Source organism: Pseudochaenichthys georgianus, chromosome 11 (assembly GCF_902827115.2).
Source record: "Pseudochaenichthys georgianus chromosome 11, fPseGeo1.2, whole genome shotgun sequence".
Taxonomy (NCBI): domain Eukaryota; kingdom Metazoa; phylum Chordata; class Actinopteri; order Perciformes; family Channichthyidae; genus Pseudochaenichthys; species Pseudochaenichthys georgianus.
The window spans coordinates 29,766,065-29,788,739 of NC_047513.1; the positions used below are offsets into that span (position 1 = coordinate 29,766,065).

The window sequence follows — 22,675 nt, forward strand, 5'->3', positions numbered from 1 at the left end:
TATTTGGAAATACACATATTCCTTGGCTTGCTTAGAGTTAGACAATAACTAAATACTATGATTTGGATATTATGAAGTACTTCATAATTGTGAATTCATTCTAGAGTCAATGTAAAAAGCTGCTGGATATATGCACGCTTGAAAAATCCCAAATTGAAGGCCAGCTGTATTTGGCAGAATAAACAATAATGTTCTGACTCAGGCTCTGCTGAGAACAACTCAGCTCCTTGTTAATAAGTGGAGGAGGCTGCTGCTGCTCATCAAAAACACACAGCGTCCTCCTGAAGGAGAAACACACAACAACACAATGGTCAAGTGAACGGTGCATTAGAAAGAGGCTGAGAGTCGAGCTGACTTCAGGGGCCCAAAAATAGGACACATTCCTCTGCAGCGGAGTGTGTGTGTGTGTGTGTGTGTGTGTGTGTGTGTGTGTGTGTGTGTGTGTGTGTGTGTGTGTGTGTGTGTGTGTGTGTGTGTGTGTGTGTGTGTCAACAGGAATACATACCAAGCTCCTGCTGAGGGGGTTTGACTTTCTCCACACAGAGAGGGAGGGATCGGGAGGCCAAAACAAAAGGACTGCATGGCTGGCTGGAGGTGCTTCAATTTCCATCAGGCTGCGAACGACAAGGTTTGCTGTTATTAAAACACGATTGAGGGGTTAAGGTGATGGCGTTTCCGTTGACGGCTTATCGGTATCTCTTAGGTTTTCATCAATGCAAATGAAATCGAAGATAGTTAATACATTTGAAAATCACGGGTGAACAGCTACATGCAATAGACTTCAAACTGATCTCAGGTGAAATTCAACCTGAAAATAAACATCTGAAAATATGTGGATTCATGAAATGTTTTAACCTTAAAAACCGTTCAGAAATCATCACCTCTACATTGACTAAATAACTGAAGCTATCTGTAATCCCACACATATATGTAACGTGTGCTAAACAGCAACTAATGTTGGTAAAGATAAAATAAATGCATATTGAATTTCTATTTGTTTTCATTGCTAGGAACCAGGAACCATACTTTCAATTCTTTTTTCACTTATTTTGGAATTTCACATTTTTATTTGTAATGACACTAACTGAAGTGTTTCAAATTCAGAAACCATATTTTTAAAAGTCAGATTTCATATCAAGCTATGCAATATGCGTATGCTGTTTTCCTGTAGCCACCACCACCATTGTGCCTGTCTGGTACCCCTTGAAGGGCCCCTGACCCTCGACCTTTGTTTAAAACCCTGAGTAAAAAGATTTTAATTGATTTTGTTAGACATAAATGAGTCGGTTGCATAAGTGTTTAGGGGATAGTTAGCTCCACGGGGGGTTTGTTTCTGCGAAATTGACTCAAAACTCAAATCTGGTGCACGAGGCAGGGAAGTGAATCTGATCTTTTACTCAATTTCTTCCTGTCATTCACAGTTTTTCCACATAAAACAGAGGGATAGACTCTAAAGTGGATTCACTTGTGCTTGTTGTAGGGAGGCTGTGGCGTAGTGGACTAGTATGTTGGTGTTCGTATCAGGGGAGCACATGGTCAAATCCCACTGCAGTCACAGGGTACAGCAGGAATCCTGAAGTCAAATGTAACACCTTTCTTAAGACCCTTTTCATACATTTTAAACCTCATCGCCACTTGGAGATTTAACCGGTTACATTGGCGACACACTTTACCTCACATTGACTATTCTTTCACACACAGCGACGTCACGAGCTACCCACAATGCAACGCGCGCCATATATATATATATAAATACGCCATTTTCCTGGAGGTGCTAATATCCTGGAGGTGCTAAACAGCTAGCTAACGTAGCCAGGCAGAACGCACTAGGTTTTTTTTCTGAATTAACGACCGAAGAAATCGCTGCATGTCTTCGGATTACATCTCTGGACTTGAGGGGTGTGCTCTAGGTCGTTACCAGCGTAAACTGGAGCTGTGTGGGTTGTCGGGTTGCCCTTTCAGACTGCCTGCAGATGTATGGAAAAACGACCCTCGAAAGTGGCATTCGTCGATTGTGGCTGCATCTACGTCTATCTTCTGGAAACACCAGGTGAATACCCCACTTGTCACAATAATATTATCATGCTATTGCATATATGTGGTATTTTAGAGTTGACTAGATATTGATTAAGGCGATAGACTATGATATTCCGCTTGCACCTCGCGTGAAATGGCGCATACCGGAAGTACGGTGTCGCCCTCGGCCCAAAACCCGTATGTGTGTGTGAAAGTATTGATTGTCCTTCCTCCTTATCTTCCAACCATTTGGACGCAAACTTTAATTTCCCCATAACGATGTTGTTTAACAACCGGCGTAAACGGACCTTCACGCGCTATCAAGCAGTGAGCACGCGATGTTCTGTTCAGCTGACGTCAAATCCAACGGGATGCCATAAATAAACTACACAGAATCACACTGCACACCTACGCCATGATTACATTCAGGCAGACTGTAGAACACAACCTCTCTGGACAATTTATATACTTATTGAAAACAAGCTGCACAATGTAATACCTTGGAAAATGCCATTTAATACTTTTTAATTAATAGCCTTAATTTTCGCTAAATTGATGGGGGTTTGGGGATTGTCCACAGTATTGAGTATGTAAATCGCTTTGGATAAAAGCGTCTAACATGTAATGTAATGTTGTTTGAAGATAACTAAATAACCTAAGAAACAAAATATTTTTTAGATTTCTGTATTTAGGTGACTGACAAATAGATACATGTGGTGGGTTTATGACTGCAAAACTCTTCTGATACTCTTGTTTAATGGATTAGCCTGCTATAATGCTCAACCCGTACTTAAGTAGTGGTGAGTGGGTTAGTCTTAAAGATTTAAAATGCTCTCCATTGAAGAGATGTTGATGTTGTTGGCAGATTGCTGTGTGGATTACTGCCTTTGATTTCCTTTTGTTTCTCAGATGTAAACTAGTATTAACCAATGACTGTTTATATACAAGGTATTACCATCAGGCTGGGTGGGGACCTTTTTACTCTGTTTGATTGCAGCAGCATTTCAGAGAGAATGAGTCTCTAAAATATAATATTATAAAGATGCAGTGGTGGAAAGTTACTAAATACATTGACTCAACTTAGTACGGTACTCAAGTACACATTTGAGGTACATGGACGTTAGATTCCGTTAGCATAACAAACCTTTACAAGCTAGCGCTAACTAGCTAGCTAGCTTGGTTATCAAAGTGTCCCTAGTTCATGTTAAATGTGATATTAATGGTGAAATTCTATTGTTTTATAATGTTGTTTAACAAAATAATTGGTGTGATTCTAATGTGTTTCATTGAATAAATAAACAACCCTCATCTTTGTGTGTGTTTTTAGTACAACGGCTAAGCTAACAAGCCAGGTATAATGAGCGCAGACACAGCTACCTGTTAATGCTAACGTAAAGGCCTAAATGAAATAATAACTGTACTCACCGGGGCACAGACTTCATAGACAGTTGGTTGGTTCAGTTAGAAATACAACAAGCCATATTATGTCTGTGATTAAGATGCAATTTACGGTTTGGGTCAAGATCAGTGTCACCTAAAGCAGACACGCCTCTAATGATGCAGCACTTTAAGTCTTAACATCATTTAAACGGTTGAGTTATATTACATTTCACCACCGTACAGCAGTCATGAACAGGGAAATTAGCGATAGAGACCGTAACAGCTTTTTGTACCTGGCTGTAAACATGTCTATTTCTGCTGTACAGTTGGGAATTTTAACATGAAGGTCTATGGGGAGTGACTCGCTTTTGGAGCCAGCCTCAAGTGGCCATTCCAGGAAATACCGTTTTTATTTCAGATAGGCTCGCTATTATAATTCGTATAGTGATATTATACAGCATTTATGTAACCTTGTATCATTGCATTCCAATATCATTGTCGGACCTACAATGTGCAGTTACAAAATAGTCACCAGCAGCAGATATCCTTTTGATTTCCATGTATTTTTCTTCAATGCAACTGGACTGCAAACAGTTCAGTCAGTCTTCCATCTGTCCTAATGCCTTACACCTCTAGTCTGCAGAAAGGAGCAGCTAGTTACATATTTCTGGTAAAGTCACTTCTTTAAGTCCAAATAATTGTTTTAAGTTGAACTTTGTAAACCTTTAGTTTGTGGGGCGTCACACAGCTTGTTTTGGCGACACTAAAGTCTTTATAACACTTTCGGAAACAAACTTTAACAGAGTATAATTGGCAATCTAGTCATGGCTTCCAGTTATGTGACTAAAGAAAATACACCTGCCGACAGCGTCAAATATTACTCGTCAACAGGAAGGTTGAATATGTGTCAATTCTTCCCTACAGCTTCAAAAAGCAATTTTAGTACCGAGTTAGCCTGGTGCAGCAAAGGTGGATTGAATTGACTGTGAGGTATTTATTGCTCTATTTTGAAGGAGGAAGGTTATGCCATTTTTGTTGTTTCAAACATAACCTTCTTTAACTCCATGAAAATGAAGCCAAAAATTGACATTTTCTTGTGGACAGGGTCTCTCTGAGCTAAAAGTAAACCGGATTTTTTAGTAAGGTCAGTTATAGCCCACAGAAGTGCAGTGTATTCAATTTAAGTATGTTTTCAGATAGTGGTACATCAGAATAAATCACGTGAAAGCACTATTTTAAGGATGTCTAACCTTTGGATTGTAAATATTTCACTGCCAAGTTAACCATTGATATTGGAGCGGCACATAGCTGACAGATAAAATGTTAAAAAGTGTCAAGATACTCTTTCATCTTGACAAATTCTAATTGATATTTCCATAAAAATCCCCAAGACAAAACCAATTCTGCTTGGGTAATGTTGGCATTTCTTCCAAACCACCACAGTTGTATTTTGTGGCATTTTCTGTTGTGTCATCACATTTTTGGTTTTGGCTTCTACAGTGTGCTTGTGCAATCTGCTAAAAATAACATATTTACACCAAGTGGTTTTGCTTAACACTTTCTGAAGGGAATGTAAATGCTGCAGCGATAATGTTCATTGGCAATTGTTTCCCTCTGGTCGATAAGGTTGTTTATTTTATACCTGTATAGATTTTTTTGTACATAACACTTTAACCCTGCGGATATTCAATCCAGGTCCAATCCAACTTAATTGAAGCTTACACAAGACGTGTTCCTCTGAGTCTCTGCAGCAAACGCTTACAAATAACATAGCACAGACATATCTTGGGAGAACGGTAAATCAAGTGTTGGACTGCAAAATATGATTATTAAAGAGTTTACTTTTTTGCATGTACTTATTTGATTTGTTAGTCTACTGGTTGTGTGTTCCTCTTATCCGCACCGTCCCTTTCCTGTTACAATGTACATTTCCCCGTTTTGGGATAAATAAAGGATCCTGATGATTGAATAATGGATCAAATTATGTGAAAGGTGTTATTAAACCTATACTGAACCTTAACTTCAGCACTTTCGTATAACTTTATGAAGCTTTTTAGCATCTTTTAGCTTGTTGTTTTGGTGTCAGTTACAGCCAGCAGTTTATTCAACTGGAGGTGTAAATAGGTTTAATATGTCGTATTCAATATGAGTTCTTACTTAATATGTCAACTAATAAATTGTTACTCTTCTTATCAGGTCTTATGTTCCATGATTGTATGTATGTTATTGTTGGTTTTATGTCTATTGTATTGTTCTGTAAAGGATTTTTAAATTATGTTAAAAAATTAGTAGGAGTTTGTTGATGAGGAGTGTTCATCGATCAACTCCAGTGTAATGCAACATGTCAACATATCATTTCTCAGGAGCAGGAAGTGGTCGTTAAACATAATCCCTGCAATATAAACAGACATATTTCCGGCGGTAACACAGTATGGATCATTAGGGATCATTACAGGGAGAGGGTGGTGAAGGCCGGCGGGTTAGAGGCAGCTCTCTCCCCGGACACAGATCTCTCTCCCCCGGTCACAGTGATCTGCTGCTCGGAGGATCAGTGGAGGTTAGAGTGAGTGTTTCTTTGCTCAGTGATTAAGGGGGAGGACCAATGGCAACAAAGGAGAGAAGAGGGACGCTGGCTCCTCCTCTCTCCCTCCATATCTCTCCCTCTCTCGGCTTTATACCACATGCATATAATCCCTGAGTTGACCCAGAAAACAAACTGACTGCCGAGACGCCGCACAGCACAGTTCCTATCCACTGGAAGGCTGCATGTAGCCGGATCACCAGCTGCACAGAGACCCCCCCCTTCGGTACGGAAACTTCTCCACAAATCCACATTTAAACATCGGGTAGGTGCTGTTTTTATTCCTGTGTTTCCTCCTTAAACAGGGGTTCGCACCGCGGACTGTTTTATGTAATGATTGGATTTCACCTTGCAGCGTTACATGGTTTCATGTCATTTACAAAGTGGCTGAATGATAAACTACACGGATATAATTCGATAACATTAGAGCCTGATTTAAGGAGGATTTATCAGCTAAAAATGATTCAATTGATTCAAGCAGTAAGGGAAACACAGTTCCTTTTCGTGGGATTTAAAAGCGATATAATTAGGGAACAAGAGCATGCTTTTAAGGGGGATTCTAGGCTGTTATTGCTCCAAGCATTCCGGGGTAGAAACAGTTAATTTTGTTGGGGGGATCATAAAGTAATGATTGGATTTCACCTTGCAGCGTTACATGGCAGCTTGTTTAATAATGTCATTTACAAAGTGGCTGAATCAGATCATTTCTAGGAGGACTTTAGGCTGTTACTGGATCTGGAAGTGTCTTGTTTGATCAGAATCAGAATTCCTTTTATTTGTCCCACAGCAGGGAAATGTACAAATCAGCTAAAAGGATTCAATTGCTTTAATCGGTTCAGGGGTAAAAAAGAAAAACTGTTCATTTTTGGAGGATCATAAAGTAATGAAATTTCACCTTGCAGAAGAAAAAAAGAGGTTTTCATGCTTCACGCTCATTAAAGTGGCTGAATGAGAAGCTCCCAGAGCAATGAGTTTAAACGGAGGAATTTAGTCTGTTGTTGGAGGTGGAAGTGGTCTTGTTTCAGCCAAAGGATTTAATTGAAGCGGTGAAGAGGCCGAAACAGTACATTTTGGAGGAGCATAAAATAATGATTAGAATTCACCTTGTAGCGTTTCATGCTTGTGTTATATTGTCATTTTTTCAAAAGTGTCTGAATGAGAAGCTCCAGAGCATGATTTTATCGGGGTTTTATTGGACAGGGAAGTGTCTTGTTTTATCAGCTAACATCGCTTAACGCTTTAACAAGCCAATCAAAGCACATTAGAGTTTCAGTGTGATCTGTTTGTCATCTGTTGGTAATCTTAATTGAGGATCTTTTTGTAATGACTGGTTTGGGGAGGGGGAGCATTCCTCTGCGTCCTTTTGGCTGCAAGCAAGGGTATTACTGCCCTCCCTCGTCGGTGTGATAATACACTCACTGGTGTGGAGGTTAGAGATTAGTGTTTAAAAAAAAAAAAGGATACTTCTGATGTGGTTCAAGAAGAGAAATAGAAACTAGAGAAGGAGTGTTTGTAAAGGGTAACTCCAGTGGTTTAGTATTAGTGGGCTGATTTTTAATCTCTAGTTTGGGTAAAAAATCCCAAAACATTGGATACTGCATTTCCTATAATGCAATTGGATAGTGGCTGTTTCCTTGTTTGATCGTCCATACCTCTTAAATGCTCATATTTGTGGTTTAAAATATGCGTAAACTCAGGAAACCCTGGTGTCATCGAAGGCTTTGGGGGATGTATGGGATTCATTTGATTAGTCAATTTATGTTTTTGATTTTACAATTATCCTAATTCTGCAATTTGGACAACTCGGATTTCATTTTTCTTTCTGGTCAAATGTTCTAATTTTCACATTTTAGCTTTCCAGGCTCACAACACCAATTGAAAATCATCCTTCATGAATTAATCTGTGGATAACTTCATGGTTTAATAGTTTGGTCTATAAGATGTCAGAAAATGATCAAAGTCCAAAGATATTCACTTTAGTACGATATGAAACCAGGCTGAGTAGCACTCCTGGTGTTGAGTAGGCTGCACTTCATGAGGGAAATTGTGAATTTGCCCATTTAAAGAGTCCTCTCCTGCTGATGTTCAGGTGTATATCAGTATGTAGTGTCTCTACTTTAAAGAGTCCTCTCCTGCTGATGTTCAGGTGTATATCAGTATGTAGTGTCTCTACTTTAAAGAGTCCTCTCCTGCTGATGTTCAGGTGTATATCAGTATGTAGTGTCTCTACTTTAAAGAGTCCTCTCCAGCTGATGTTCAGGTGTATATCAGTATGTAGTGTCTCCACTTTAAAGAGTCCTCTCCTGCTGATGTTCAGGTGTATATCAGTATGTAGTGTCTCTACTTTAAAGAGTCCTCTCCTGCTGATGTTCAGGTGTATATCAGTATGTAGTGTCTCTACTTTAAAGAGTCCTCTCCTGCTGATGTTCAGGTGTATATCAGTATGTAGTGTCTCCACTTTAAAGAGTCCTCTCCTGCTGATGTTCAGGTGTATATCAGTATGTAGTGTCTCTACTTTAAAGAGTCCTCTCCTGCTGATGTTCAGGTGTATATCAGTGTGTAGTGTCTCTACTTTAAAGAGTCCTCTCCTGCTGATGTTCAGGTGTATATCAGTATGTAGTGTCTCTACTTTAAAGAGTCCTCTCCTGCTGATGTTCAGGTGTATATCAGTATGTAGTGTCTCTACTTTAAAGAGTCCTCTCCTGCTGATGTTCAGGTGTATATCAGTATGTAGTGTCTCTACTTTAAAGAGTCCTCTCCTGCTGATGTTCAGGTGTATATCAGTATGTAGTGTCTCTACTTTAAAGAGTCCTCTCCTGCTGATGCTCAGGTGTATATCAGTATGTAGTGTCTCTACTTTAAAGAGTCCTCTCCAGCTGATGTTCAGGTGTATATCAGTATGTAGTGTCTCTACTTTAAAGAGTCCTCTCCTGCTGATGTTCAGGTGTATATCAGTATGTAGTGTCTCTACTTTAAAGAGTCCTCTCCTGCTGATGCTCAGGTGTATATCAGTATGTAGTGTCTCTACTTTAAAGAGTCCTCTCCTGCTGATGCTCAGGTGTATATCAGTATGTAGTGTCTCCACTTTAAAGAGTCCTCTCCTGCTGATGTTCAGGTGTATATCAGTATGTAGTGTCTCTACTTTAAAGAGTCCTCTCCTGCTGATGTTCAGGTGTATATCAGTATGTAGTGTCTCCACTTTAAAGAGTCCTCTCCTGCTGATGTTCAGGTGTATATCAGTATGTAGTGTCTCTACTTTAAAGAGTCCTCTCCTGCTGATGTTCAGGTGTATATCAGTATGTAGTGTCTCTACTTTAAAGAGTCCTCTCCTGCTGATGTTCAGGTGTATATCAGTATGTAGTGTCTCTACTTTAAAGAGTCCTCTCCTGCTGATGTTCAGGTGTATATCAGTATGTAGTGTCTCTACTTTAAAGAGTCCTCTCCTGCTGATGTTCAGGTGTATATCAGTATGTAGTGTCTCTACTTTAAAGAGTCCTCTCCTGCTGATGTTCAGGTGTATATCAGTATGTAGTGTCTCTACTTTAAAGTGTCCTCTCCTGCTGATGCTCAGGTGTATATCAGTATGTAGTGTCTCTACTTTAAAGAGTCCTCTCCAGCTGATGTTCAGGTGTATATCAGTATGTAGTGTCTCTACTTTAAAGAGTCCTCTCCTGCTGATGTTCAGGTGTATATCAGTATGTAGTGTCTCTACTTTAAAGAGTCCTCTCCTGCTGATGCTCAGGTGTATATCAGTATGTAGTGTCTCTATATGTCTCCATGCTTTAATGTTCAAAAAGCTCTTTATTTTTCACATACTGCCTGTGCTGCAGCACCTATTTTCACCCTCTGTCTGAAACCAGAGCCCAGTCTGCTCTGATTGGTTAGCTGGCCGGCTCTGCTGTGATTGGTCGACCGCTTGGCGATCTAATGGAGGCGTTTCAGGCGGTCGGTGGGTGGGTGTGGAGGGAGAAACTCCCTCTGGAGGGAACACTGGGATTTTAGCCTTTGCAGATCATTTACATGCATTAAAACCTATACCACACCTGACGAGAGAGGGGGAAAACCCCAACAAGCAGAACTGGGCCCCTTTAAATCATGGGTATTTTAGGCATGATGCATATTGTAATTATAATGGGTTATATTTGAAATCTAATTTTCTGTAATTTTTTTTCCCAGGGCGATAGAGGCCATGGCTGAACACATGATGATGCCCATGCAGCACGGCTTCAGGATGGGCATGAACGGACCCCCGCAGCACCAGGGTCAGCCCGGCCTGCGCACAGTGCACAACAGCCAGGTGATGCATTATGGGAGAAACCCCCAGAGCAACATGGAGGCCGCCATGAGGCAGCGGCAGGGCATGGTGGGCCCCGGAGGCATGGCCCCCGTGAACGCTGCTCCGATGGCCAACCACCACCACCAGATGATGTCCGGGAACATGATGTACAACGGGCAGCAGCAGCAGCAGCAGCAGCAGCAGCAGCAGCAGCAGCAGCAGCAGCACCACATGCACCCCCAACAACAACAACAACAACAACAACAACAACAACAACAACAACAACAGCAACAAGGGCATCCACAACAACAACAATTACAACAGGGACACCCACAACAACAACAACAACAACAACAGGGGCATCCACAACAACAGCAACAGGGACACCCACAGCAGTACATCCCCGGAAACCTCACCTCCCAGCAGCTGATGGCCAGCATGCACCTGCAGAAACTCAACACGCAGTACCACGGACACCCTCTGGCTTCGAACGGTCACCACATGCAGAACGGAGCTCAGTACCGGGTGAATCCGGCGCAGCTTCATTCAGGCATGCAGCACCTCGGAGGACCTCAGGCACAAAACACTGACATGGATCTGATCGACGAGGAGGTGCTGACGTCGCTGGTGCTGGAGTTCGGGTTGGACCGCGTTCAGGAGCTGCCCGAGCTCTACCTGGGACAGAACGAGTTCGACTTCATTTCAGACTTTGTGTGCAAACAGCAGCCGAGCACGGTGAGCTGCTGAGAACCAAGCTGCTTTGTTTTAAGACTGGACGACCCCCCCAAAGAATGAGTAGCACAGCGAGGAGGAGGAGACGATCTCTCTTTTCTGTTGTTCGGCTGTGTTTCTGCCGCCTTTACGTTGACACTGAGGAAAGCACGCTGGGTTTCTCCTCTGTGAGCCGTTGCCAGGAAGATCTTCGGCTGAATTGACGAGGCGTCCCGTTTGGACCCATCCGGCCCTTCAGCACATGTGTCTGCGTTGCGAAGGCTTTGGGATATCGAAAACAAACCTGAAAAGACTATCCATCGGGATCTGCTACATCCTCTAACTGACACCTTCAAACAGTAGCAGAGACATTTTTAAAAGGTAGTCGTCTTGAGTTTGTTTGTACAAGAATGAAGGGATTCTTTTTTCCGACGTGCATATTGAAGGCTGGCTCTTCAAAAACTACAAAAAAAACTAAAACGTCCACGTTTCCATGAAAGGCAGGCGCATGTGCTGCTTTCCTGATGAGGTGTATCTGGGGTCGGCTGGGTGAAATGTGCAGCATTGATTCCTTCAGTGTCATTTACCTGACTCTGGATTAAATCAACAATCATTAAAGGCGCCGCGCTAATTAACTGTGATTTAATCATCGGGAAAAGTAGCGCATTGCTTCGAGAAGTCGGCTTAGAAACAAAGCATTTATCTTTTTAGGAAATGGCCTCTGCTCCACGACAAAAGCAAATGTTGGGGTTATTGCTTTAGCAGGATAACAAGAATCTTAAATGAGGGAGAAATAACTGTGGCCTGTTACAAGATCTAGAAAAGCCAAACGAAAAAAGGGTGAAGTCGCAGTTCTGAGATGGGCTTTTATTTCCAAAAAGACAAAAAAAGAAGTGTGTGGTAGAAGAACCGGTGTGTTTGTGTGTAGTCAGTGCAGTGAGGCATTTAAAACCCGCTGAACGACATCCTCCCTTAAACCCTGGGAGCTGAAGGAGATCGGCGAGAGGTCTTAAACTGTGGACACAATGTGTGGATGCACCCCCCCCCCCCCCCCCCGCCACTCCCTGCAGCACTTAGCTTAATCATTATTTAAATCTGCTACCTGTGGTATTGATTTTCTATTCTGCAGAAGGGAGCACAGAGCGTGCAGAAGTTGTTGTTCTTGCCCTAGATTAGCTTACGCCGCTGCTTTTCCACTGATTACATTTAAATTACACGTTCTCACGCGCTTGTCTTAATTGAGGTCGGCTCGCACATTCTCCAATGACTCAATAATTATAAAACGGACATGTTCTGTAGGGCTTTTTTTTTGTGCAGTTGGTAATTAGGTTTTTGTCAAGGTTGCTGCTTTGCTGCTGTAGGCTGGTGGAGAGAAAACGTCCTGCACTGGTTTAAAGCTATTTGTGGCGCTGTTAGAGGGTCAGGGCGGCGATGTGGAGTGGTGCAGATGACGTATTTTTGTAGGCCGACCCTGAAGGTAGCATTGTGTATTTTGGATTATGCAGAAAATAATCTGTCAAACAAACGTTTATGATACTTTCACGTTTTGTTCAGCAGGAAAATCTCCACATATTAACACCACGTTATGATTTCTGAAGTACAAAGCTAACATTGGGCTATAAAGGAACAACAGCACGGTCACATGACTTCATCTCACCACCGCTAAGCTAATGTTGGGCTATAAAGGAACTACAGCACGGTCACATGACTTCATGTCACCACCGCTAAGCTAAAGGCGGCTAATGATTGGCTATAAAGGAACTACAGCACGGTCACATGACTTCATGTCACCACCGCTAAGCTAAAGGCGGCTAATGTTGGGCTACAAAGGAACTACAGCACGGTCACATGACTTCATGTCACCACCGCTAAGCTAAAGGCGGCTAATGATTGGCTATAAAGGAACTACAGCACGGTCACATGACTTCATGTCACCACCGCTAAGCTAAAGGCGGCTAATGTTGGGCTGTAAAGGAACTACAGCACGGTCACATGACTTCATGTCGGGCCCGCTAAGCTAAAGGCGGCTAATGTTGGGCTATAAAGGAACAACAGCACGGTCACATGACTTCATGTCGGGCCCGCTAAGCTAAAGGCGGCTAATGATTGGCTATAAAGGAACTACAGCACGGTCACATGACTTCATGTCACCACCGCTAAGCTAAAGGCGGCTAATGTTGAGCGTGATGACGTTTAGTCGTCTCATTTACACACTTGTTAGCAACCGCTGTGTTTAAATCCACCAGTGGGGTATTTATTTACTGACGTATTTTATGTCATAGAAATAAAATCTCTTCAGCTTGTGTTAAACACAGACCTTATTTGAGGCTAACAACCAAAAACACGCTCAAAGAAACCATTGAAGGTAGCCCAGAAGTGCTAAAATGCTAACTAGTTTCCTGGTTTTAGGACTCATTCCTGCATCACTCTTCAATGTTCTGTCTTTCTGAAGATCTGCCTCCTCACACACTGGGCTTTGACTCGCTGTTTTAAAGGCAGAAAAGAGACGCCTTCCTGCCTACGAGCTCGCAGAAAATCCTCCTGGCCTTAGAGACCTCTGATTACCGCTGTATGACAAAGCGCAGCCTTCTTGTGTATCGTATCTTTGTACTGTAGACTAGAGGTGAACACATTTAAGGTACTTTTTTGCCGATAAAAAAACATTGTCAAATGTAAATGTAAATCAGTGGCTGATTTTTCGATGTGTTAACGAGAGATTATATCCTACATTTTTACAAACTGCTGTGTAGATTCAGTGTGGGTTAAGGGATGGTTTATGGGCGGACTGCATGTTCGGGATGCCAACACTTTCCCACAATGCAGAGGAGAATGCACACGTGGTGGCGTCTTCAGATGGTAGATAAACGTGTGAGATTGTACTCCTTGTTCCAAATTACAACACATCATTCATTTGGGTAACCCCCCCCCCCTTCCTGTCCCACCTCCACAAAGCTTTTGTAATGTTATTGATTCTATTTTAAGAAAATGTATTTATTTTCAAATAAAATATTTATTTAAAGAAATGTTTTTCCTTGGATGTCAGTTATTCTACTGTTGGTACATACTTACATTTTTACATCAGGAGCCATACATTTATATTGCTTATGATATATACTGTAGCAGTGTGAACCATGGTGCTGGATATTCTTCCTATTTGAGTTTGATCTGTTGTTGGTTTAAGACTTTTCTCCACCCACACGAAGCGATGATCAAACACAAGAGCAAAGTGCAAACAGATCCTAAACTGTTGTGAGTCAGCACTCTGCACAGCACACTGTAATCACGCACACACGCACTCGCACACGCACACACACACACAGTTCCTTAACTTCATCGTGTTGTACACATGTACAGTGTCGTGTTGGTAATTACTTCATCTCTGGATGGTATTGAAAGAAATTACATTTTTCAGCAAATAAATGCAACATTTTCATTAAGATATTAAAAAATCTATTGACATAGTTTTAGATAACATGGAAGCTAGTGATAGAAAATGATGTAAAGTATAAAATACAGCTCAAAACTCCCATACAACAAGAGTAACCTACTTTTTGCGTGTAGAAATCGGTGCAGCATTAATGCAACTTGGAAGCTATTAAAACATTAAATTTGAAACAAAAAAAACTATTTACCTAAGAATATTTGTATAAATTAGAATAATCCACATAATAAAAACCTTAAGTACTCATAAAGAAATGTGCTGTTTTTGTCAGTGGCTAACTTGACTTATTTAATGTGATAAAGATCGCATTTGCATACTGTATTGTTATAGGAAACCCGTTTAAAAACACCGATCTTATACGACCTCATACTGCCCTCATTTACTTCTCAATGTGACTGCACATCGTCTGATAAGTTTTGTTTCACCGTTAGAAGAACGTTTCCGTTGGGATTTATGTGAAAAATGTGAAAAATAGTCTCATTAAAATTCTAATTAGCTGTGCAGTAAAGTCATATTAACGGGACCTGAAATACTCCGGATGCTCTGAGAGGCAGCGCTTTGTCCTTGAGCTGCTTTTAATGGATTTAAAACTGACTTGTGGACGTGCAGCGGAAAAACATGGCAAATATGAGTGGGACTTATTTTAGAATGACCATGAAAAGTTATTTGAATGCAAAACATGCAAAAGGTCCACAATCAAGGACACTGACAACAAATTATGAATGAATTGAATATGTTAAATACAAAATATTATTAAACAAGTCAAGACAGTCGATTCGAGTTTTCTACATTACTTTTGAGTTTGAGCAGACTTAGCTGATTATACTTACTTTTACTTGAGTATCCTTTTCAAAGCAGTACTTTTATGTTTAAAAGTATTTGCTGTATTTGTTCTGTTACGATACGATATGATACACTTTGTTGTCCCCGAAAAGGACATTTGTTCTGGACTCCATCCTGCAGTTCCACATACATCAGAATCAAGTTTATTACCAGGTACGTTACACATACAAGGACTGTGCTTTGGTGTCTGGTGGTACAAGCATAAACTATCTAAGAAAATAAGTTGCAATAGTAGGTACAATATAAAAAGACTTGTACGTATGCAAACATAGTTAACATTAAAAGGCATTAGCAGATGAACCCTTTGCACAAACACAATACACAGTCGCACCTACTGACATTGACGACCAGTTGCAAAAACCTCATGGCCAACATTTAAATATATATTACACTACATGTGAGTGTTGAGAAGCTTAATGGACAGAGGCAGGAATGACTGCTTATAGTACGCTCTTGAGAACTCTGAATATTCTATCACAGGGGTGTCAAACTCAAATACACAGCGGGCCAAAATAAAAAAATGGTACTAGTCGAAGGCCGGACTGGTTCAATGTTTATTGCAGAACTTATTGAAATGAACTTATTGCACATATTAAACCTGGAACTAACAAAGCTTAAATTATTGCCTATAAAAACAACATTAAACAATAAATAATCAGTTGCATTCATTTCTTACGGCTCTATCTGCAGCTTCTCCAGAGTCATTTCTTATGAGTACATTTTCCCACAGGCCAACAACAGCTTCAAGAAAACTATTTCCTCAAAGAGAAAACCAACATGCCCTGTTGTCGTGAGAGAGAAAGTGCAGAAGGAAGCATCCATTGAACTCAGGTTGCTGCTCTGTGATGCTAGTTCAGACACTTGGCATCTCATCTCGGGTGCAAGGTCATCAATGTTTGGGCTCAGGCTCTGAGCGGAGGAGACCCTCAGGATGGAGTGAAGGTGTGCGTGCAATATACCGGCGGGCCAGATCTAATAGGAATTAGAAATTATCCTGCGGGCCGAAATTAAATCCACCAAGGGCCTGATTTGGCCCCCAGACCTCGAGTTTGACACGTGTTCTACCAGAAGGTAGCAGCTTGAATTCTGGGTGGAGAATGTGGGTGGGATCCATTTTGTTTGTGCCTGTCTAATAATGGACTTTATATGTTTTGGAGAGATGGATGTTTTTTAACCCCCATCATTTTCATAGCAGTCTGTACCAGGCGAGCGATCTGTGACTTCAACTGCACTGTCAAGCTACCATACCAGGCGGTGATACCACATCTTATGATGCTCTCCAACACTGCATGATGAAACCATTTTACTTAAGTAAAGGACCTGAATATATTCTTCCACCACTGCTACGGCAACGCAGTGCATTTATCCATATTAACAGCATCTGGTGTTATTATGTACAGCCATTTATTGTTTAAAATGGTTTCAAAACAGTATCCTCACTAAACTAGACATACAGTCTGTGATCGGGAATGATTTATACTATCTGCTTTATGAACAGTCAAATCAGGAGAACGGCAGACCGGTGACGGGAAGACAACACAAAGGTTACGGCACAATAATACACAGTTGTCACACAGGAATTTACTGGATCCAGAAACACGTTCAGTCTTGTCTGCGACACAGTCTTCAACATAAGCAATCTTAGATATACAGATGTGTTTCCGTCATGTCAGGAGATAAAGGATTGTTAAAGACAAGCTGATGAATACAGAGACGATCGACTGTAACAACCAGCAGCTACACCGCTGCAGGCTGAGGCGTGGTCAGTAAGCAACGAGATATGATCAATCAATCAACCAATCAATGCTTATTTATATAGCCCAATATCACATGTTACATTTGTCTCAGTGGACAGTTTGTACAGAATATCAGTATGACAATACGACACCCTCTGTCCTTAGACCCTCTGTCCTTAGAGCCTCTGTCCTTAGAGCCTCACATCGTACAAGGAAACACTTCCGGAGAAAACCCACAGTTTAAAGGGAACATGGGAGAAACCTCAGGGAGAGCAGCAGAGGAGGGATCCCTCTCCCAGGACGGACAGACGTGCAATAGATGCCGTGTGTAAATCGAAGAGATAATACATGTGCAACATAGCTGGACCAAATGCTTGGAAATGCATGTGTCTGTAATAAGAAGATGAATCCACGAGGATGTCAACAATCCTATGGGAGCCATCAGGGAAGTAATGTATGTAGTATATGGACCAAAACGAGCTGAAAGGAAGGTCAATGTGTTTCTGAATGATCTTCTGGTTGTTAGGCTGAAAGAGGATCTGTGGTTTCCACAAGCTGAAACTACGTCAGTAAATACCCCACGGGTGAATTTTAAAACGGCGGTTGCTAGAAAGTGTCTAAATGAGACGACTAAACGCCATTACGCCCAGAATGAGCGGCCTTTATCTCATCAGTGTTGACGTGAAGTCATGTGACCGTGCTGTAGTTCCTTTATAGCCCAACGTTAGCTTTTTACTTCAGAGATCATAACGTGGAGATTATCCTGCTGAACAAAACGTTTAAGTATTATAAACATTTATGATTATTTTCTGTGATAATCCAAAATCCAATGGAAAAATCCCATTGGCTTTTTTGGAGGAAACTATGGAGATGCTGCCTTCAGCGTCGGACTACAAAAATCGGTCATCAGTCTCTCTTAATCACACCCGTGTCAGCTTGAGCTCCACAAATCTACACAACCTGAAGTTAAGAGAATCTTATCGCCACTAGATATAAACAGGAAACTGTATCATTGGGTCAGTTACGAAAGCGAGCAGAGTGTGTGTGTGTGTGTGTGTGTGTGTGTGTGTGTGTGTGTGTGTGTGTGTGTGTGTGTGTGTGTGTGTGTGTGTGTGTGTGTGTGTGTGTTCTGGCTGTAACCCAACATGAGAGGCTGCCGGTCTCATATGGTCCACTCAGAGCAGTCCATTAAATCAGGAGTCACTCCTTTCTTCAAATATTAAACGGAGAAATTGAAACATTTTTCTCAAAGCGCTCCTTTAATTGAAGGCAAAACCAAAGTCCTGAAATACGCTACATCCTGTTCGGCAGTCGTGCTGAGATAACAATGGCAGTAATTGCATCGATGCAATTTGAATGATTGGGAACCTTTCTCTTTTACTGTATGGTTTACTGAGTCAGGCAGTGAGAACACTCGGTGGTTTTAGGCTAATATCCACCAGTTTTCGTCTAAAAAAGGGAATTAATAAGACAAGGAAATTGGTCAAACATCCTCCACAATGTGAAAACCATTGCAAATGTGACAGTGAGAAATGATGTAGTGATACCAGGTCTTTAACGTCAAAGTGGCCACACTGTTCACCATGAAGTGAAACAGAAATCCACATCACACACCTCGCTGCGTACACACGAATGTGTCATATGTTCCCTGGCTGTGTGTGTTGAATATCATCCTGTCCCTTCTCACCAGACAGGTTCCCTTCACACAGCAAGGCGTTGGCGGCAGACATGTCGTCTGAAACATCTATTATTTGAGATGTGTCAAATATGTGTGTGCCTCATTAAAGTGAGATTAGTTTATGGATAACGTCGCATTGATACTTTGTCACAGTGAGTGTCAGGTCCCTGCAGCGATGATGACGACAGATGTACAAACCCAGGTGTGTTCAGGGTTTGGTTTGTTGTGTACTACACCCAGACACATACAAACAACACACACGTGAAGAAGGCACAATAAGGGGGCTTTTACTTAAAAACAAAGGACAGACCCCCACTCAATTATTATTTACCATTCACTACAAGTGTTTCTGTAATGCGAAAAGTCAAACTAGCAAATTGTACTGTATTAAACTGAACACAAATTCCATAGATATTAATTCTCTAGGATTTAGTGACACTTGCTTTATTTATTTTATTGTTAAATAATTATAAATTAAATATTCATATACATGTAGTTCAAGTAAAACATGTGATCATTGCTCTCTACGATAAAGTGAAAATAAAATTCAATACAAATAAAATACCTTATTTTATGTTGAAGTAATGTTTTATGAGATAAAAACAGAAAATGTGAACCTCGCCCTGATCCCTGTGAACACTCGGTCTCACTCCCTGCGCCTGAAGCAGCAGTGACGTGTCTCACTCCTCACGCCTGAAGCAGCAGTGACGTGTCTCACTCCTCACGCCTGAAGCAGCAGTGAGTGTCTCACTCCTCATGTCCTCAAGTTGTTTCTCGCCGTCACTGTCTCCATCACTGACTCACTGCTCTGCTGGGGAGGCTGCTGCTGCTGGGCGGAGGACAAAAGAAAAGCAGCGACGCACGAGAATCCACAGTGTGTGAAGCGAGGTCACAGAAAACAGTGTGAAAAGTGTTGATGATCCTCTGTGGCACCATGTTTGTTCTTCTGTTTGCTTCTGTCTACTTTAAAGAGTCCTCTCCTGCTGATGTCCAGGTGTATATCAGTATGTAGTGTCTCTACTTTAAAGAGTCCTCTCCTGCTGATGTTCAGGTGTATATCAGTATGTAGTGTCTCTACTTTAAAGAGTCCTCTCCTACTGATGTTCAGGTGTATATCAGTACGTAGTGTCTCTACTTTAAAGAGTCCTCTCCTGCTGATGTTCAGGTGTATATCAGTATGTAGTGTCTCTACTTTAAAGAGTCCTCTCCTGCTGATGTTCAGGTGTATATCAGTATGTAGTGTCTCTACTTTAAAGAGTCCTCTCCTGCTGATGTTCAGGTGTATATCAGTATGTAGTGTCTCTACTTTAAAGAGTCCTCTCCTGCTGATGTTCAGGTGTATATCAGTATATTGTGTCTCTACTTTAAAGAGTCCTCTCCTGCTGATGTTCAGGTGTATATCAGTATGTATTGTCTCTACTTTAAAGAGTCCTCTCCTGCTGATATTCAGGTGTATATCAGTACGTAGTGTCTCTACTTTAAAGAGTCCTCTCCTGCTGATATTCAGGTGTATATCAGTACGTAGTGTCTCTACTTTAAAGAGTCCTCTAATGCTGATGTTCAGGTGTATATCAGTATGTAGTGTCTCTACTTTAAAGAGTCCTCTCCTGCTGATGTTCAGGTGTATATCAGTATGTAGTGTCTCTACTTTAAAGAGTCCTCTCCTGCTGATGTTCAGGTGTATATCAGTATGTAGTGCCTCCATGCTTTAATGTTCAAAAAGCTCTTTATTCTTCTCATACTGCCTGAGCTGCAGCACCTATTTTCACCCTCTGTCTGAAACCAGAGCCCAGTCTGCTCCGATTGGTTAGCTTGCCGCCTCTGTTGTGATTGGTCGATTGCTAAGAGATGTACCACCCCTTCGTCACGTGTTAGCGCACCAGCCAATAGAAGTGCCAGTCTTACATCGTGATGTAACTTCGGATGTGAACAAAGGAGTCCAATGGAAGCGTTTCAGGCAGGCAGTGTGGGAGAGAAACATAGGGATATTAGCCTTTGCAAACCATTTACATAGAACACACTACAGGAGAGGGAAATCCCCAAAAAGCAGAAGAGGGCCTCTTTAAGTGTGTTTAAGTGTGTTTTTTCTCCCCTCTGTTTATAGCACTTACAATGGTTTGGCTTGTGTGAAGCTAATTCGTCATTATTCAATGTATTATTGATAAAGCCTGCAGGATTCTTGCTATTTTCAGTTGGTATCTTCATGTTTGATTACACTTTCAGTTTTTCTATTTGGATAGAAACGTCAGCCAAATGAAGTATAATGAAATGCTAGTGCCGTGTGTGTCCCATTATGAGAGCCAACCCAACCTTGGAAATGATCACTTCATGCATTCAAGCAGCACAATCGTTAAGGCAAACAAAAGACAGAGAAAGGAAGAGAGTTAGTGAAAGTTATTTATTAAAGAAAAAACATTTTAAACTCTACTTTTTATAAATATACCATACTTGAATCGTCACGTTTCTTGTTGGCCTCTCGCCTAAGGTCATTGTCATAACTTCCGTCGGGCTTTTGTTTTATATTTCGAATGACATTTGCACAAGGTGTGTTTCCAGAAGCTTTGAATACAGCCACCTGATGTGTCGTCTGTTCAATCGAAAAGCAGACCTGGTTGATTCTAAATTCTTCGACAAAAGCCATGACTCAGACACAATCATAATAACAGGTTTCTGAACACGCATTTATCACCTGAAGGTGTGGTGTCATTACAACAAGTAAACCAAAATAAACAGCAGAGAATCTCACTATAATCTTCTATATTTTTAAATAAACCTTGTGTAAATGAACACAGGTGATATTCAGGGGTGTAATGCAAGGAAGGGTTTTCTTTACCACGGAATAATATGATTTGTCTCGTGTCACACTCAGCTCGGCATGTGGGAATAAGGTGAGAGTGGTTTGTACCGTGCCGCGGGCAGTACACACACTGAGCTCACCACAAGCTGCTGGGAACCGGTTAGAGAACAACACGCATAATGTAGCCACCAACATGACAGATACAAGATAAGATAAGAAAGGGGTGAGATAAATAATTAAGAGCATCCTTAGTTTGAGACGTATTCAGTTCAAAATACTCTAAAATCTTAGGATACCTTCTTTTCACAAAGTGTAATACGATATCCCAAAAAGTCGGGATAACCACGATGACATCACTGTGACATCACCAGGGTCATTCATGCAGTCTCTACACAGATAACAGATTGTGTCGTTGTCAGTGTGGTGAGTAATCAAAACAAAGTGGTTATAAATGGAGTTTGTTGAGGTATTTCTGTTTGTGCTGATGGAACAAAGAGAAACCCAGAGTCATGGTAACTCTTATCATACCGCACACACGTCACCGGTTTCCCAACATGATGTGACGTGAAAGACAAGTGGCAATATCAATACAATACTTTATATACGAAATACAGAGGGTGTAGGAACTGAAAAATTCAAATTGCGTCCTGGGAAATTAGCCATTGTCCTGCCAGCTTTGTACTGGAAATCTGAGCATGCTTCACTGTTATCTGTGTCCAAAACCGCCTGTCAAGAAGCTGCTCTTCACTGAAGTGGACCCTCGCTCAGAGTAGCCGGAGGAACGCAGCCAAACAGAGAAAGAAAGAAATGTAGGACTTGTTGTTGGAGCCTCCCCGCTGCTTCATTTCATCCTCAGCCAGGAATCTCCACGGTTCAGCAGGCACATGTTGGCCCAGCGCCATCTCCTTGGTTTCCTAGATTTGCATGGCTGTCCGGACGTCAGCGGCCCCCTCCTCACCCCTCCTCAACCCCTCCACCAGCTCCTAAATGCGTCAGCAGTCATTCTTCCCCTCCTCGCCTCCCTGAAACACCTCACCCGACTCCCTCTGCACACGGTGTCCTTCAGGACTCTATAACTACATCCTCCCCTCCCCCAACCACGCTCTCGCTTCTCATTCTCATTCTGTTAACAAGCACACTAATTATTCAGATATAACATCATCACATTCATAAGATACTCGGAGTATTGCCTCTGAACACCTCAGCCTAGCTTAA

The 22,675-nt window shown here is 41.5% G+C and overlaps 1 protein-coding gene and 1 long non-coding RNA gene across 3 annotated transcripts in view; one reads left to right on the forward strand and one right to left on the reverse strand.

The window, feature by feature from the left end:
- LOC117455371 (uncharacterized) overlaps positions 1-3,649 on the reverse strand; it is a 94,406-nt gene extending 90,757 nt beyond the window's left edge. Inside the window, exons 1-2 of the long non-coding RNA XR_004553087.2 lie at positions 3,442-3,649; positions 506-614 (exon numbers count right to left, since the gene is read on the reverse strand). This is a non-coding gene — a long non-coding RNA (uncharacterized lncRNA). The remainder of the gene's footprint in view (positions 1-505; positions 615-3,441) is intronic.
- A 2,414-nt stretch (positions 3,650-6,063) lies between these two features.
- Positions 6,064-13,987, forward strand: LOC117455287 (cbp/p300-interacting transactivator 3-like). 2 transcript variants are annotated; one of them, XM_034094725.2, is made up of 2 exons: positions 6,064-6,203; positions 10,154-13,987. In XM_034094725.2, exon 2 carries the CDS (start codon positions 10,167-10,169, stop codon positions 10,998-11,000), a length of 834 nt encoding a protein of 277 aa, XP_033950616.1. In that variant the 5' UTR covers positions 6,064-6,203; positions 10,154-10,166; the 3' UTR covers positions 11,001-13,987. The 2 variants fall into 2 exon arrangements, with proteins under 2 accessions (XP_033950616.1, XP_033950615.1); XM_034094724.2 differs by having other exon boundaries at positions 6,065-6,242.
- The last annotated feature ends 8,688 nt before the right edge of the window (positions 13,988-22,675 follow it).

Excerpts from the sequence above, each read along its gene's own strand:
- LOC117455287 (XM_034094725.2), top strand. The coding sequence starts at position 10,167 with ATGGCTGAACACATGATGATGCCCATGCAGCACGGCTTCAGGATGGGC.